Raw genomic sequence first — 17,808 nt, 5'->3', positions numbered from 1 at the left:
GACATATGGCCAAGAGCCAGAAGCCTGGAGGGACCAGGCACCATCGTGGAGGCACTGGGGAGAGGCCCTTCTTGCCCCTTCCCGGGCGTGGAATCCAGGGGAAAGCAGAGTGGGCTGTGCTGTGGCCCGGGGTGGTCAGCCTTGCCCACACTGAGCAGGCAGCCCAGGGCGCTCTGGTGGCAGGAACCTCGCTGAAAGCCCCGCTCTCTGCCAGCAAACCCAGGGCAGCACCCGGGAGAGAGTGCTGGTTCTCAAGTGGCTTCTCAGCGTCACAGGTCGGGTGCACGCTGGGCTGAGAGCTCAGCCGGGCGCGGGCCAGTGCCAGGCGTCCCGAGAGACAGATCAGTTTCTGCGTCTTCTGAACTGCAGCTTTCTGAGCTGCTGGACACAGCAGGGGCGGGGACAGTCCTTAGCCCCTGGGACTAGGCGGGTCTCTCCTCTCCCTGAAGGCCCTCAGCGTGAGAGGCCAGGCTCTCCTCACACACCCAGCAGAGCAGGCTTGGCCCATCACGTCCCCCCGACAGACGATGCACAGACGGACATCAGGATCTGAGACCCACGTTTCTCCTCCCTGCACACGGCCGCTCCCCCGCTGCTCTGTCTCGGACCCTAGCCCCCAGCCTACCCTAAAAGAGCCGTGCTGAACACACGAGGGAGAATTTAAGTTGATGTTGTGCACGTATGTATAGAGATATCTATGTAATTAGAGCTGAAGGTGGTGAGCCAGGCCTGGGATCCTGCCCTTCCCACCGGAGCGGGGAGAGCGCAGAGCTGCTGGCCAGCTCCCCACACAGCCACCAAACACCGACTTCCAGCCGGACCTTGAGGAGAGAGAGTGAATACCAACCGCAGTCTGGGCCGTCGGGTGCTCCTCCTGGACGGAAGGTGACTGACTGGAGGAAAGACGCATGCACAGAGAGAGAGGTGGGGCAGCGCTGGACGCAGAAGGACCTGAAGCCCCCAGTGCCAGGCAGGTGGAGAAGGACCAGGCACGGCCGAGCCCCGCCCCACGATGGAGTCCCAGAGCCCCGTCGTGAGGCCCCGCCGTCCTGCGGGAAAGCAGCTCTGAAGTAGCACCTTCACGTGGGATGCCCAGGGCAGCCAGCCCAGAAAAGCACCTATTTCTTCAGGGAGGGACCTGTATTTACGCCCGGTCCACTCTGATGGTCACAGGCTGCTAGAAATGATGCAGCAGGAAAATGCCAAAGACGAGCTGATGCTTCCCCTAGACTGTCCCTTCACCTCCATCCTTGGTCAACTGTCTGCGAAATAGGACCCAAGCAGCAGGCAGGCTCCGGGCTGGTGGCTGAAAGTGGGTGTTCTCTACCCACTTCCTGAGAGCAAGGGGGTGGGGGTGCGGGGCCCTGTCTGGAGAAGGCCGCCAGCACGGCTGCAGAAAGGACCATGGCCCCGGCTCCTCCTGACCCCCGTGCCCACCACCCCCTCTATCCACCTGGCTCAAGTGCCCTGGGCACTGCCCCCCCGAGTGGGCGTCCACTTCAGGTCCTTCTGCCTGCCAGCGGCTCCTTCCCGAGGAGGTGAAGGAGAGGAGAAACAGCAGGAGAAAAAGGGGGCGAGGGTGCCAGAGGTCCCCACACAGAGACGAGAGGAAGTCCCCGGACGTGCCAAGGTGAGCGCAAACCTTCAGTGTCTGGAAAGAGCCGCAGTGACTGGGAATCAAGGACACAGGGCGTGAGATATTAATTGTGAGCACGGAGCACCTCCAGGCCTAGGAACGGGGGTCCCCAAGTGCAGCGGGCAGAGGCCGCTGGAAGGCCCTACTCTGAGTCCTGGGGGAACGTGGCCCTGGGACCCCCGGGGAGCCAACTGAGGGCAGAGGGTCGGGCCCGAAGTCGTGGACCCGAGAGCTGGCTTCTGAGTGAGAAGGACGTCCTTCAAGGATGGCCCAGGTGGGACACTAGCCAAAGAGTGAACGCAGGAAGCAAAGGGGGTTCTCGTGGCACCTGCAACGCGGCCACATCTGGAACCTAGTCCTTGAACCTGCCGGGAAGGGAGCACAGAACTCTGCACTTGATTCCAGAAACGGGCCCAAATCAAACTCCCAAGATGTTCAGGGAAAACACCCTGCCGCGTGGAAGCAGTCGCTGGCCCCATACGATTGGGTCCAAATGGCCTCGGCCTCTATACCGGCTAGAAAAGTATCACATCCAGATCTTTAGAGGGATGCCAGTTGCCTTTCACCTCCGGGATGGCCTATTTAAGACTGGCTCCCCAGAAGTTAACACAGGGACCAGCATGGTCATGTGCGATGCAACGGAGAAGCCCAGGGTCCCGTCGGCAACCGGAATGGTCCCTCGGCCCCCAGCCACAGCAGGGGCGGGGCCCAAGTAGGACGGATCCTGGAAAGAATTGGATGGTTTAATGGTCCAGGACCCACTTCATCCAAGCTGCCCGCTAGGACTTAGCAAAATAAACCCTCCACTCCCCGTGTCTCTGGTCTCAATTCCTGGCGGCACCCAGCTGGGGCTCTGGATGCCAGCTTCGTGTCCTCCAGCTGAACAGACAACCATCCAGCTGCTCCCGGCTAAAGTGAACCCTCGTCAGGGCGGCAGGAGGGGCCGGCCTGAGTCTGGCAGTCACGGCCGTGGAGCAGTTTGGCCGAAGGGCAAGAGCAGGTGCGGCGCTGGGGGCGATTAGTCCCATGCAGAGCCGAGCCAGGCCGTGCCGCAAGCTGGCAGCCCCGTGGCCACTTACCAGGGACCCTCGCTTGTACTGACTGTACCAGGTGGAGGGCTGCTCTTTGGGCCAGCGGGCCATTTTACTCTGCAAGATACGAAACGGGTGGGTTTAACCGACACTGCACACAAGTCGGAGGCCGTCTTACCAGTTTGCCACGCTTGAATTCACTGAACCAGGAACCCGGGTTTTCTTTGGGCCAAGAAGTGATTCTGGCCTAAACATCGAGGCGGGAGGTGGGGAGGGAGAGAAACAGAGAGAACGACAGTGTTACTTCTGCCTTCACGAGAAATGCTCCCACGTCCTGCAAACACGCCTTCTCCCCGCCCAAGCGGGCCTGCGTCCTGCCCTCACGGAGATGCAAGACGGCCGGCTGGGAGAAGATCCCTTAGGTGCACCTAACTCCCCCAGAGCCGGGCACTCGCTCCAAGACGGACCCATGACCGCGATGGGGACGGGGGAGCCCTGATGCTTTCCAGGCGCGAGCACCTGCTTCACGTGCAGGGTCAGAAAAGTCTGCATCTGATCAGTTCTGTGTATCCAGCACCTAGGACAGAGCCTGGCAGTTGGTGACTGCAGAAAAATGCTCGTGGAGTGAATTAATGACAGGGTGAACGGCGGATTCTCACTCATCTCGCCCAGATGACGACAGTAATGATAATAAGACCATTTACTACTGATAGGCTGAGAGCAGACAGGTGGGCATTCTCTGATTGGATCCCCTGATCTGGGGGCGTGGCTCCATCTCCAAGGCCTCTACCTGGGGACAGAGTGGGCAGGAGACCCTACTGAGGTCCAGCTGGGTGTGAGGTGTGCGTGTGTGTTTCTGCGTATGATGTGTGCATATGTGGTGGTGCGTATGTGGTGTGTGCGAGTGTGGTGTACAATGGTGTGTGTGTAGTGTGCGTGCCGAGTGTGTGGTGGGGCTTTCTCTCTGGGGAGAGTGCCCACGGCTCCAGTCTGTTCCCAGCTGTCCCTCCGGTGCTCTGCCTGGGCCCCAGGTCCTGGTCCCCATCCCCTGGCTTCTCCTCTGAGCTGGCCTCGTGCAGGGGAGCCTGAGAAGCGGCCCCACTGGAGGAAGAGCAAGTCCAGCCTGCCCCCCGCCCCTCGGGACTCTCCCCTCCGGTTCCAAACCTGCCGCTGTCAGCACTGTGCTCGAAAAGCACGAAGGCCGCCTCCTGCCAGAGCAGGACCAGAGGCGTGGGCAGGTTGGCGCCTCGCCCAGACTTCTGCCCTCCATCCCCACCCCTTCCGCCACCAAGGGGGCCCTGCAACCCGGGAGACTGGGCAGAATGCCTCAACCCGCCCGAGGCTCCCAGCCCATGGGGCCCTGGCGGTCAGCACACGTCACACGTGCAGAGGAAAGGTGAGGAGCAGCGGGGGTCACTCAGCGCCCCAAGCCCACCGTCCGCCTGGCTCCACCACCAGCGAGGGCTCCTGGGGGGCGTCCTACTGGTTCTCCAGCAGCGAGGCCGTTTGCAGAGCACAGACAGCAACAAAAGAATGTGAGCCAGCATTTTTCCACTTGAATTTCCTCCTGGGCCTCTGCCAGATGCAAGGGTCCTGAGATTTGAATTTCCTTGTGAACCACAGGGGTCTTGTTGGCAGGAGTGTGGTTTCCCAAGGATTTAAAATCCCAGGTAGGGAGAGCGTGAACATGAAACAGGGGTCCCCAAGGCATCCACGTCAGTGCAGAGCCCCTGTTCCTGCCGGCCCACAGGAGTGCCGGAGCTCCCCTCGGTGACAGAGAGATTTAGGGACAGGGCACCTCTCCCTCCAGAGGAAGTGGCTCTGGGCGCTGAGGCAGCTGGGAAGCCGAGGACCACAGGCTGCCCGACTCCTGCTGTGTCCGACCCTGAACCTGCACAGGTACCATGGCTGCGGCTCCAGGAAACCACTGCCCTCGGTGTGCGGCACGGGATGGGGAGCCGTCTGGGCGGGACCTTACGGAGGAGAGTTTGTCCAGGCAGATGCAAAGGGCACTGCGGCCAAAGTCTCCACCATCTTCCCAGGTAGAGACCCCACCCCACTTCCTCACCTGTCCTGGGCCACAGTGGGCCTGGCCTCCAACGCATGCTTGAGAGAAAGCAGCACACGCCTGCCACACACGCCTGTCCCTGCACACCACCCGCACGTCACCCACACGCCACCCACACGCCATCCACACGCCACCCACACACCAACCACGTGCCATCCGCATGCCACCCACACGCCATCCACGTGCCATCCATCAGCCATCCACACACCATCCACACGCCATCCACACGCCACCTACATGCCATCCACACACCAACCACGTGCCATCCGCATGCCACCCACACGCCATCCACGTGCCATCCATCAGCCATCCACACACCATCCATACGCCATCCACACGCCACCTACACGCCATCCACACGCCATCCGCCTGCCATCCACACACCATCCGCACACCACCTGCACACCCATCCACACACACTGGTTCACACCCTTCCGCACACGCAGAGACCCCACCACAGAGGCGAGGACACTGATGACTCAGATCGACACCCCACAAAATCTCCATGGATCAGACGCTTGCTAAACAGACTGTAAAGGAAGGCATGGCACTCAGGAACGACTACCCAGGAAGCTGACACTACGAATTTCAGCCAACGCCAGCTTCTAAAAGTCGTATTTGGGTCACTTTCGCTCCCAAAAGTCCTTCCATGGGTTTCGGGTTGCCCTGAGGTCAGAACTGTAGAGTCATCTTAGGAAGGATCTGACCAACTGGTGGTGGAAACCCCAGCCCCGGAGGTGGTGGTGGGAAGATAGCCACGAGCCAACCACCCCTTCAACTTCCACAAATGAGGCTGCACTAAGCCCGTCCCATCGCTACGAATTTCTTCCTAAGGCAAATTCAAGTCTGCTTCTGGAGGAAAAGCCTTGATTTTAGATCTGGCCAGTTTCTGGGTTTCATTCTTAAAGCTGCATGCACGTGAAATATCTGGAGCCCTGGCCCGGCCCCACGGGGAGAGGAGGCGATGGAGGCGGGTACTCACCCCCTCGGACTTCTTGTCGGGGAAGACGCACGTCGACCCCCCGGCTGTGAAGTTGCAGTAGACTTTGAAGGAGTCCCTGGAGCAGCCTTGGTTCGGATCCACCCAGTACTCACCTGGATCGCAGGGTTAGGGTTGGGGTTAGGGAGGGAGGCGGGTCATGAGAGCTGCTCCTTGGACAGTTCCAGAAGCAGCTGCCACATCTCAGTCCAGCAGTGACAGCACACAGCCCAGGCACGTGCCGCAGCACAGCCCTTTCCGGGCTTTGCCCAACGGCGTCCTGCTGTCCCTGCTGGGCCCGTGGAGTGACAGGGGCAGACTTATCACCAAGAGCACAGCTGGAGTGTGAGGCCCACGGGGTCCAAGCTCTGGGGACCCGGGAGGGTGGCTCTGCCTGCTGGCGGGTGGATGGGAACCCAGAGGTGCTCCAGGAAAACTCCTAGAAGTTCACATACTTAGGATCAGAGTCAACTGGAACCACAGGCACCCCTTAAGTCTTGCAGAAGAGTTCATCCTTCCCAGAGCAAGCCAGCCAGTGTAGTCTTATTTTCTAGTAGGTAGGTAGTGCTTGGTTATTAACGGTGACAACGGGACTGATTTGCATTTTTATCATATTCTGGAGTCTAAACAGTGCTTTCCCAAGTACAACATCAAATACTAGCACAAGGACTCGTATTAACACCGACAGCAGCTGCGGCCAACATCACGTCAGGCCCAAAGCATCTCATACATCGTATACACGTCCTCTGATAGGTACGTGTTTTAATTCCCATTTTATAGATGGGGATCATGGGACTCCGGGTAGAGCAGGTTACCTGCCAGACAGTGGCTAAGATTAGACTAGACCCCGGCTCTGTGTGACCTCGCAGCCTTGACCTCTCTCCCCGGCCTCCCAGGACGGCTTCCCCTCCTACTAGGATGCCTCGTCAGGTGACAAGGGGGAGATGCCCCTACATCCGGGGACCTGAGGCCGAGCGAGACGCGTGCCCGCCCAGGCCTGGGTCCCTCCCGCCACACCGGCTGCTCAGCCCCAACCCCTCCGTGTGTCCCTGGGCCCCCGGGTGCCCTACCGTCGGGGAAGTCAGGGTGGCAAAGCTGAAGGTCTTTGCAGGTGCGCGCGGGGTTCTGCTGCGTGCCCAGGGGCCGCTTCATCTGCTCGATCTCCAGCTTCAGCGAGTTAAGGGAGCCGAAGATCTCCTCCATGCCGTCCGCGTAGTCCATGTAATGCTCGCCCTCTCCGTCGCCCATCAGCTGGCTGGCGTCGATGTTCCGCCGGGTCCTGGACGCCTGGATCGGCAGCGGCTGGATGACCTCGCCCGGGGGGCCCTGGGTGCCGAAGGGGGACGGCGGTGGGTGGGAGAGGACGAGGCGGCCCCCAGGTGGGGGCAGGGCCGGGACCGCCAGGGCCGCGCCTGCAGGGTCCTGGGCTGCAGACACCGGCCCCCTCTTAGTAGTACAGTCTTCTTCCCTCTTCTCTGTCTCTGGAACGTTCCACCCCCATCCCTTGGGGCCTTGTCTAGGGCTGCCTGCTCCTGCCACACACATGCATGCATGCACACACGCTCACACACACGCATGCATGCACACGTGTGCACACAGAGGCACCTGGGCATACATACAAAACCCTCCCCCTTCCTCTCTCTTCAACCAGACTTCCGAGGCGGAGGCGCCCTGGGCTGACCTGTGTCCCGGGGAAGGGGACAGGCCCCGCCCAGCCACACACGTTTCATAACGTTTTGGGATTGAACCACACAAACAGATGCTTCCACGATTCCCTCGGTGTTAGGAGAACCCCCATCTAGATCCCAAGTCCTTGAGGGCTACTCACCGGCAGGCCAGGGGGTCCTGGCTGGCCTGCTTCACCCTTCGGGCCAGTTGGACCCTGGGGAAAAAGAAAAGAGAAGCAACCTTGGTCACTGAGGCCTGATGTGACCTGAGTCCACCTTGAGGTCTAGAATGATCCCCGGAAACACGTGGAGAAGGTGGAGGGACAAACCTAAAATGCTGGGGCCCCTTCCCAGTCCCAGATGTGGGAACTGGACACCCCAAGGAGGGGACTTAGGGGGACAGAGCCCTTTCTGCAAGGCAGGGAGCCTCAGTCCGAGACGACTCACGGTAGAGGGGAGCTCAGGGCAGCCCAGCCACAGAGGAGGGGTGTGAACGAGCGGCCCCATGAGTCAAGGGGGAAGGGGGACGCCAGGGTGGTTCTCATCCAAGGGGATGCACATCCCTCCCCCGGGTGGCATGGGCCGGTCAGGGGCAACACCACTTACTGAGGATCCCTTAGCACCTTTTGGACCAGGAGGGCCCTGCGGAGAGAGGGGCAGAGCGTCAGCTGGTGGGCGGTCCCTTCCCCTCCCGGCACCAGCCTGCTCTTCACGCCCTCCTTGCACCCGTGTCCCCCCTCCAAGAGTCTACGCTTGTACCTGCTTGACAGGGGAGGTGGGCGGGGGCAGGCGCTCACCCACACGGAGGCCAGGAGGGTCCCGAGTGCCCCGGGTCAGCCTCCCACCCGCCCCAGCAGGGAAATCACAGCTCAGGCAGCCAGAGTCAGACGTGACAAGGGTGTGCTGGCCTCAGAGGCCCTGACACAGAGCCGCTCCAGCCCTCGCAGCAGCCCACAGCAGGGGCCAGCATCGGATCAGCCGGGGCCAGCTTGGGCCACGTGCACCCAGGCCCAGGTGGGGCTCGGAGGCTGACTGGTTTCGGGCGAGAAGAGACTCAAGGCCGGAGGATGTCCTTGCAGTCCTGGGTCTCCCAGCTGCATGGGGGGGCCCCAGGCTGGTGACTAGAAGACGGGACCCCAACTCCTCACGTCTGGGCCAGGCTGGCCCTGCTTATGCCGACGGGGAGGGCCGGGGAGCCAGCCACCGTCTTCGCCGCCCCCAAAGGGCCTACAGTGGACTGTCCACACGCCCTGCAATGCCCGGAGACAGAGGCTCCCCCCTTCTCCTCCCCAGCCTGAACCAGAGCCCAGTGACCCCATTTCCTTGTTTCCACTGCTCGGAACCCGGATGTGAACTAATGAGCAGATCAACCCGTGGTGCGGGGCACCAGGTCCACCTGGGCTGTGGCCCAACCCCAGGGGGGGTCCCATGACTTCCCTGTAACTCTGAGGCCCACCCCCCACTCTCCCAGAACAACCCAGGGAGCCGCGCGCCCCTCCCAGATACGCACCGGCAAGCCAGGGGGGCCCGGGGGGCCAATCGGGCCGGAAGGACCAGTGATACCCTGAAAGGAGCAGAAACGGTCAGCAGCGTTCGGATCGGAAGGGAGCTTGTCCTGCAGCCACGCCCCTCGGTTCTCGCTGGCCTCCTCCCCCAGCCTGGGCTGGCCACGTGTGAGGGGAGCCCTGGCTCCCTGCTGGGCCCGGGGGGCCTGGACACCTGCTGTGAGGCTGGGCACCCGCAGGGCCGTGGGTGTGAACACTTCCTTCCGATGTTCTAATGTGAACCGTCCCCGCCTGGTCCCCTCTGGCCGCTTTCCGCTCCCGAAGCAGGAGCCCCGGGGCCGGGGGCGGCGAGTGTCCTGGGGTCCTGTCTGTTCTGTCCGTCCAGCCAGCCTCCCAGTGGCTTTTCCCACACTCGGAGTTTGCAGCCTCTGAGCCGACCCTCTCTCCAGGTCTCGGTGCCATGGGGAGACGCCGTGGACGAGGCTGGGTTGGGGGGACACTATCCCACGAGCTTCCTCCCCGCCTCACGGCTCTGCCCCCTCCAGCTCTGTCTCGGGCGTCCCATCCTCTTCCAGGTCAGGTGCAGGCCAAGGTGGGCAAAGCACAGGGGCACGTGTGAGCCTGTCACACCTGGCTTGGGAAGCGGTCATTCACAGGCTGGAGTGCGGCCCCGTGGCCCTGACATGGGGACGGGAAAGACCGGCCTGCCAGGTCCCCCCGCCCCCTCCCTCCACTCGCTCCCCGCCTCTCCTGGTCCTGGAATCCACTGCAAGAGGCTCCCAGGTGCAGGGTCGGCGAAACTTGCAGGCTAAGGTTTCCTTGGCTGTGGTTTCCTGGGGGCTTCAAACTCCAATTAGCTACAGGGGTTCCCAGGGAAGTCTAGGGTCAGGTGTGCATATGTGGGGTCAAGGTGGGAGCGAGGATGTGGTTGAGCAACGCCAGTGACCTCCTGGACAATTAGCTGGGTCACAGGGTCTTGCACAGAGTGGGGGGAAATGACCTTCACTTCTGAGGTCACCAGGACCCTGAGGGCTAGTGAGGGTCCGGGCTGGGCTCCAGTTCTGCCCCAGGTTGCTGCCACCTAGGCGAGCCCATCCCCTCAGCTGTTCCCATCTTGATTTGATAGACGTGGGGACATCCTTCCGGCTCTAACGAACCTCGGGTCTTTGAACACAGAGCCAGCATCCCACGCACCTGTTCTCCCTTAGGGCCAGAGGAGCCCTGGGGGCCGGGGAGACCGCGGTCACCCTTTTCTCCCTGTTCGCCCGGAGGTCCGATGAGCCCGATCAAGCCTGGATGCCCCTGTGGGAAAATGAAGGGGCATTTGCGGTGGACACCTCACGTCCAGCCACGTGGGCCAGCTAGACGTGGCGGCACGTCTTTGCCTTGGGGGCTGCCGTCTCCTGGAATGGAAACAGGCCCAGGGCAGGTGCCGTCCACGGGGCCTCGCAGGCCCCCGACTGAGGGCAGGGGCCAGGTCTCCAAGTCACATGGATCTGTTTTCCTTGTGTCCTCACCCTGAGCACATGACAAACGTGGGGGAAGAGGAACAACTTGCTGAGTTTGAAACCACGGGCACTTGAGGGGCGTGAGTTTCAACCACAGAGTCACCTGGAGCCCCATCTCACCTTTTCTCCTTTGGGTCCAGAGTCTCCTTTGAGGCCAGGGAGTCCTGGGGGACCCTGCGGGGGAGGCAGCGGGGTCAGAATTCTCCTGCCCAATCCCGCCTCCGCCACCCCCGGGGGCTCCTCGATCCGTGACTCACCATGGGGCCGGGGGGGCCATCGGGGCCTGGGGCTCCTGGGAGACCTTGCTCACCCTGAAACACAGTTGATCCTCCGTGTGAGCCCCGCCCTGGCCATCCCCGTTCCCGTCCCCATCCCTGTGCCCCTCCCTCTGTAGCCACGCCCCCCAGGCCTCCCCGGGGCCACTCACCACAGGGCCGGGGATCCCTCGCAGGCCATCGGGCCCGGGCTTCCCAGGGGCCCCCTGGGGGCCAATGGGGCCAGTCTTCCCAGGAGGGCCTTCCAAGCCGGCTTCTCCCTGCAGGGCACCAAGGAGGACACGGTGGGACCCCGATGCTTGAGGCTCCGGTCACCCCAGCCCAGAAACGCTGCTCAGAAACCCCAAGGAGCCTCGGAGAGAAGCCCAGATGCCCCCAGATATCCAGGGGCTGCCCCCGATTCTCCACCTTCCTTATCGCGGCCGCCCTGCCCAACCCTCCACCCACCAACGTCCACAGTCAACTGTGCTCCCAGCCCCTCAGCTGTCATGGCCAAAACGGCAGTTATGGCTGGCACGGAACTCCTGGTGGGCACGGCCATGTCCTGAGCAGACGCGGGGCTGGACGAGTTCCATCACTGTCTCAGGCAATGCCGGAGCACCTCCAAGAAGAGGCCCCGCCCAGCACCTCCCGGGGGGAGCGGCCTCGAGGGCTCTGGGCCCAGGGCTGCACCCTAACCTCACCGCACAGGCACCCCACCCTCTCCTCAGCCCTGACGTGGGCACCGTCACCATCTCTGCTTCGCAGGCAAGGCAGCTGAGGCCTGGCCAGGTCAACACCAGGCCCGAGGGCACCCAGCACTGGCCTCCCCTCCCTCAGGCTGGCGGGGCGGACAGAATGTGACAGCAGAGTCGGGGACCCCAGAGCCAGAGGCGCAGCCAGCCCGCCTCCCTCTGAGCCCGACCCGCCCCTCTCCGCATGGTCATATATGTGTCCGGTCCCCACCCTTGCGGCCACCATGCCCTCGGCGCGCTCTGTAAGGTCTATGCACGGTCACGGTCATGACCACGGCCGGGCTGAAAAGCACTTACCTTAGCTCCTTTCTCTCCCTGCCTGCCTTCGGGACCTAGGGGGCCAGGGGGACCCTGGAAGGAGCAAGAGGGCGACACGTGACAAGTGGGTTCGCAGAAGCTCAGTGAGAAGCTGAGGAGGGGGCGTGGAGGTCACTCCCAGGCCCTTAGCACGAGGCCCAGGGCTTCCACTTCCAGAAAAGGCCCCTGGTCAGGCTGGGGAGAGGGCACTCCAGTGGCCTCCTTTCCTAGCCGCACACCAAGCGGCCAAGTTTATTGCAGCCCCAGAAAAAGACTGGATTATTCAATTAGCTTGTTCTGACTTTTCCAAAGGTCTGACCCAGGGGAAAAGGGGTTTTTTCAGCTCCATGGGTGCTTTTCTCCCACGAAGGCCGTTACTGATGGTGTCAGCAGTGGGCTCATCCTAAATGGAGCGGACCATCGACCTAGTGGGTCTGAGATTTGATGACGAGGCAGGAAGCCGAGCAGGGAATGCACTTCAAACAGAAGCACTTTCCTCCTTGGGCTGCCTAGGGCCCCAGGGTCCAAGCCGGGGCGGGGGAGGGGCACACTTCATTCAGGAGGTTTGACGGGCAAGGGCGCCTTGCAGTATCACTTACCCTTTTTCCCGGAGGCCCAGATGGACCTGGTTCACCAGTAGGGCCCGGGGATCCCTGGTGTCAGAGAGAGAACAGGGCATTTAGGAATCAGGGACAGTTAAACTAAGACGTGGCAGGCCTGGGTGGGTCTGAGGCTAAGAAAAACGCAGAGTTTTCAGTCTGATTTGTCCTCGGCCAGCCCTGAAACTGCCTGTCTCTTCTTTTGCAGAATTAGCCCTAAGTGGAGGTGGTCCTGGAATCCTCTGCTCTGACCTCTACACTCAGCCCGTGGGCTGCAGCGGCGTAGGGGACCCGCCTGCCACCTGCACTTCTGCTACATTTGGGGAACGTTCCCACCACGCCTGCCAGCATCCCTTCTGCAGAAGTGGACCCCGAGGCACACAGGGAGGGCAGGTGTCGTCCTGGGTCACCGGCTAGGAAGCGGCAGAACAGCAGACATCTCTCCAGGGGAACTGGCCCCAGAGCCGGTGTCCCTAAGCTTTCTGAGCTCGAAGCAACGTTTCAAAAACCTTGACATCAGGTGAGAGGCAACGTCTAATGTGAGCTCAGCTCCAGGGGCTGATGCGGAAACAGCCTTCTGAGGAGTGCATCCGACTCCAGTCGGGCAGAAACAGGTAATCCTGACGTCCCGGGGTGGGCTTGTGGGGTGGGTTGCGGGCGCTGGGCTCTGTGTGCAGAACCACTCTCGGGACTGTGTGTGCATCTCCCCTCCTGGGAGGAGGGTCCCCAGCTTTCAAGGGTCCTCAGAGGGAGCTCTCGGCCGCCTGCGGTGGTTGAATCACTACTCTAAGGTAACTGGGTGTAGGTTTTTCTCAGAAATGAACAAAGCAAGTTGTAAACCCCAAGCCCCGACACCTCCCCGAGGAGCTGCATCAGGGTCCTTAGAGGTCCTGGGCGGACTCACCGTTTGTCCGGATTCACCGTCATCTCCTTTGTCACCAGGGGGACCGTCTTGACCCTGTGGGACCAAAAGCAAGTTCCTTCTGCCTCCTGGATGGCACCCGAGTTCAGGCACCAACACACAACGCGTCCCCAGTCCTCACCCCAAAATCAAATTCCATCCCAGAGGTGCCGGCGCCTAGGGCGCTCAGAAGTGGGAAAAAGGAGAGTCCTAACAGACAGAACCAGAAAGGAAAAAATGGGGCCAGCAAGGCGGGTCATGGGCTGTGGGGACCCAGGGGCTCTGCCACCTCGAGCACCTACCGCAGGGCCAGGCTCTCCGGGGGGACCGGGATCTCCGGGAAAACCGACCGGGCCCTGAAACAGAGGAAGAGAGGCATTGGGGCCCTCAGCAACCCGGCCTGGAGCGCGCTGCCCTGAGTGGCTGCATCCAGACTGCTGCCCTGCGCCGTCCAGCCCCAGAGCGTCCCACTAGCTCTGACACCTCGGTGCCCTTCACAGCAAGAAGGCCTTTCCAGAAGAGCCGCTCATGTGAGCCACGCAAGCCTGAAAGCGAGCAGTGCGGGCCAGCCCTCTCGACTTCTGGAGGCCCTCAGAGGGCAGGCTCTTGCCCACACTTTTGCTTCTGGAGCCCCCGGCTGACACCGGAACCTGGACCTTTAACCTCTAGAAGGCGCTGCTCTGCAGACCCTCCTGTTGCAAAGCCAGGGCAGGCTGCAGGAGGGGAGAGGGGCCACACAGAGCCTGTTCCATCCAGAAAGCTGCCTGGTCCACAGACATGGCCTCTGAGGTGTCCCCCTCGCCCCACGTCTCCCCCCTTTCCCACCTCCACTGTTTTGGTTCAGTAGCTGGTGCGGAAACCTCTACACCTTAGGAAATCACCCCAAGACCAGCGATGGTCAGGCAGCCTCAGCGCACTGCCCGTGAGTGAGGATGATCTAGGGGCCCCTTGGCATCTCCCAGGTACTCACGGGGCTGCCTTTGGGACCGTCGTCTCCGGGAGGGCCCTTGGGTCCAGGGGGTCCAGCAGCACCAGAAGGGCCCGACTCACCCTTCTCTCCCCTTTCGCCTTTGGGTCCCTGTGGGGGAAAGGCGGGGACTGTGTTCCCAGAGCCAGCCTTGCGGTTGCCTCGAGCAAGAAGCTGGCCAGAGGTGTGCTCCTCACTGGCATTGGGTGGGAAGGGAACACCCCGACTGTGGCCGGCCTTGGCCCCCGTGGGCACCAGCAGCTTCCCGAGCTCCGCCAACCCGCAGCAACTCCCTGGGGGAGTCTGGCTCCACTGGTACCGTGAGGGGGCCTGAGCAGCCCACTGGCTTCCCGGGGCCTCTGAGGCCGAGACTCTGCTTCTAGGTGGGCAGGGTTGACTCCTGACGAGATAGCAGGCAGCGTGGACCCCGAGGGGCTGCAGGGACCCAGGCCGCCCACCCACTCAGTGGCCCTCAGGTGGAGGGAGCCCAGGAGACCTCTGTCCACCAGCCGTCTCCTGGGCCAGAGGGCCACCCTCAGGGGGACCTCAAGAGACCGCTCATCCGACCTGCGAAGGTCTGAATGTTCCAGGTCTGGGCTGACCAGGTGTTACGGAAGCCAGCGAGAGGGCCTGGAGCACCACGGACGGCTGTCCTGGGCATCCATCACTAACATCTACGCACACACGCTCACTCCCCACGGCACTCCCTCTCTTTTCCAGCAAGACGGTGAGGTAGGCACAAGAGGAGACGTGACTCCCATTTCAGGGATGGGGAAACTGAGGCGGAGCAGGAGCCTCCCACCCAGCACCCATCCACGCCACATCCCGCTCCTCCCCCAAAGCCCACCCACTCACCGGGGGGCCCCCTTCGCCGGGAAGGCCAGGCTCTCCAGCTTCGCCGGGCTCACCCTAAGGAGGAAACGTGATGTGATTACAGCAGCGACGAGAATAGTGGTTCCAGCGTCAGGCATTTAGCGAGTCGTCCCTGACATTGGGCTGGTGTGGGGGGGCGGGTAGGGGGTCGGGGGTGAGACGCGGTCACTGTCCTCTGACGGCTCCCCAGGACTGGAGGAAAGACAGGTGAGGGACCCAGGGATAAAGCGGTGACAGTGACATACACAGGCATGTGACACACGCAGGGCGGGTGCGGAGGGTACGTGGGGGCATTAAAGATGGCTTTCCCCAGGAAGGGATGCTGCGGGTGAGTTCTGGAGGACGATTGAGGGAAACCAGATGAAAGGGGGAGGGGGACAGCTAGGGGGAGGGGGACAGCTAGGCGGAGGGGGACAGCTAGGGGGAGGGGGACAGCTAGGGGGAGGGGGACAGCTAGGCAGAGGGGGACAGAAAACAGCACAGCATCCTCCGTTTGCCGCAGGTGGGACAGAGCAGGAAGGGCGAGAGAGGTGGCGGCCGAAGCTGGGACGTGCCCTACGGCGGGCGGGGAGGGCACGGGGAGGGCACGCTGCTCTGAGCAGAGGTCGCACACCATTCATGGGTGGTCTCAGCAGGCATGTTTCTCTGTGATTTTCCTATCGTAAAAAATGAGCAGCGATGGGAGACTTCCTTCAACTGAATGGCCTGATGTCAGAAAAAAATTTCTGGAATGGTGTGAAAGGAGTGCAGACACAAGGGAGCACATCCATCACCTTCCTTTTACCCCCAAGGAACTGGGATAAGTGCTTTAAAAGTAGTGCAACCTCCTGGGCCCAGGTGCAGTCAGACTCTGGCACTGTCTCGCCCGCCGCACACACGCACGCAAGTAAGGCATGTACACACGTGTGCACGTATATATGTCCAATGTGCTCGTGTCATCTCCAGGGCCCAGGCCCTAACATTAACCAGATCAGATGAAGAGGACCCGGGGCTATGAGAAAACAGGATTTGACAGAAACGGGAGTTGAAAAGGTAGCAACTACGCACTTCAAGGAATAGATAACCATGTCTATCAGAGCCAAATCTCAGAGGAGGAGGTGGCGGGGCCTTGCTGGTGGTTGTTATCATTTGGAAAATCTCCTGGGTAAGGGCAGGGCTCCCAGGTCCATTGCACACATCTTCTAAGTTTCAAAATGCATCTGGCAGGAATGGCCCAGCAGTGCACCTGGACGCCTCCGTGTACGCGGTGGACACATACGCATGGGTACGTGCACGTGTACACGCACGCGTGCGTGCGCACACACACACACACACGCTCGCACGTCATACAGCAGGACGGTGACGGGTCGTGAATCACCTTCTCTCCCACTGCACCAGGATTGCCTATTCCACCTGGGGGGCCTTGTGGCCCGTCAGCACCTGGAGCTCCGGAGGGTCCTCGGGGGCCGGGGGGACCTGGGGGACCCTGAGAGAAGAAGAGCCATTGAGCCCAGAGGAAACACAAACGTCTACCAACACAGCAACCAGCCACCACGGCCAGGTCTCCAAGAGCCGGTGCCACTCACCATCTGCCCCACATCTCCCGTCTCGCCCTTCTCTCCTGGAGGTCCCGGCAGACCCTGAGAACAGGAATTCATCAGAAACTCGGCACGTGGGCACGGCTCTATCCCCCCAACACACAACTTTCACTACCTCCCCAGCAGGACCCCAAGGCGAGCATTCAAAAGCCTCAGGAATGTGCTTTTCAACGTACAGCTCCATATGAGCACGTCCCCCAAATCCCAAGTTTCAGAATTAGTGCAAGGAAAGCATTAGAGAAGTATGCAAAGATTTATTGACAAGGTGCTTATTGAAAGTGTCCCATAAAACAATAAACCCTAATGAGCCACCAGCAGGGAAATGTTTGAATCAATTATGTCACCACCATATGCTGGGACACAAGGCAGTAACTGAGAGTCACGTTTTCAAAATAAATAACAAGTGATGTGTTCAAAGAATATTTAATGACATTTGACGCGACGTGTAATATAAAAGGAAGTGGGAAAAGCTGGATCCAAACTTTCTATACATGCAGCACGATTCGCAGTTTGCAAAAATCAAACAGAATTATGCATGTGCATGTGTGTGTGTGCACACAGGCGTTTAGGAGGTGTGGAGAGGCACCACCACGCGCTGAGAAGCCATTTTTGTTTCCTTTTCTAACAGTTTATCTGTAGTTTCCAACATTTCTCCAAGGAGCAAATTCACAAATGTCACCGGTTAAGAGAAGTGAATATGGGTGTGTGTGGAATTCTGAGAATTCACAGCACTTCATGTATGGAGAAGCCCCTGAAGCTTTGTCTTAGCTGCCCCATTCTTCAGAAGACAGGAGGGAGGAGACAGGAGGGCAGGGCAGGGCAGGGCAGGGGAGGGGAAGGCGTCGCAAAGATGCGGAAATCAGCTGACGTGAGCCCCCCAAGCCATTGTGCAAACTCTGTTGTTACCTGCAGCCCCACGGGTCCTGGGGGCCCGGGAAAACCTCTTGGACCTTCATCACCTTTCTGCCCAAAAAGGCCCTGCTGGCCTCGAGGACCCGGCTCGCCGTCAGCTCCCTACAGGGAGATCGTTGAGCATGGTGAGGGCCAGGTACAGGGCCTCATCAGCTCGAGGGCTGGGGACTCTCTGATACTCACAGAGGGGCCTGGCTGTCCGATGGGGCCTTGAGGTCCTGTAGGCCCAGGTGGACCCTGTGGGGAAGAGACACAGACAGTTGTTTCCTGAGTCACAGC

General features: G+C 61.0%; 1 protein-coding gene across 2 annotated transcripts in view; it reads right to left on the bottom strand.

Annotated features, from left to right (window-relative positions):
- The window catches only part of COL5A1 (collagen type V alpha 1 chain), a 158,985-nt gene that overhangs the window by 10,353 nt on the left and 130,824 nt on the right, over positions 1-17,808 (bottom strand). Inside the window, exons 45-64 of one of the 2 annotated variants that reach the window (XM_068553373.1) lie at positions 17,713-17,766; positions 17,524-17,631; positions 16,606-16,659; positions 16,398-16,505; positions 15,023-15,076; positions 14,171-14,278; positions 13,503-13,556; positions 13,204-13,257; positions 12,300-12,353; positions 11,701-11,754; positions 10,822-10,929; positions 10,652-10,705; positions 10,515-10,568; positions 10,081-10,188; positions 8,892-8,945; positions 7,988-8,023; positions 7,543-7,596; positions 6,785-7,040; positions 5,718-5,830; positions 2,846-2,914 (exon numbers count right to left, since the gene is read on the bottom strand). In XM_068553373.1, the coding sequence (XP_068409474.1) occupies positions 2,846-2,914; positions 5,718-5,830; positions 6,785-7,040; positions 7,543-7,596; positions 7,988-8,023; positions 8,892-8,945; positions 10,081-10,188; positions 10,515-10,568; positions 10,652-10,705; positions 10,822-10,929; positions 11,701-11,754; positions 12,300-12,353; positions 13,204-13,257; positions 13,503-13,556; positions 14,171-14,278; positions 15,023-15,076; positions 16,398-16,505; positions 16,606-16,659; positions 17,524-17,631; positions 17,713-17,766 (1,608 nt within the window). Of the gene's footprint in view, positions 1-2,715; positions 2,785-2,845; positions 2,915-5,717; positions 5,831-6,784; positions 7,041-7,542; positions 7,597-7,987; positions 8,024-8,891; positions 8,946-10,080; positions 10,189-10,514; positions 10,569-10,651; positions 10,706-10,821; positions 10,930-11,700; positions 11,755-12,299; positions 12,354-13,203; positions 13,258-13,502; positions 13,557-14,170; positions 14,279-15,022; positions 15,077-16,397; positions 16,506-16,605; positions 16,660-17,523; positions 17,632-17,712; positions 17,767-17,808 lie in introns of both variants that reach the window. The other variant, XM_068553375.1, reaches the window with a different exon arrangement.

Source organism: Eschrichtius robustus, chromosome 10 (assembly GCF_028021215.1).
Source record: "Eschrichtius robustus isolate mEscRob2 chromosome 10, mEscRob2.pri, whole genome shotgun sequence".
NCBI lineage: Eukaryota > Metazoa > Chordata > Mammalia > Artiodactyla > Eschrichtiidae > Eschrichtius > Eschrichtius robustus.
Note: the sequence above shows the minus strand (reverse complement) of the source record. Positions and strands in the feature narration are given on the sequence as shown.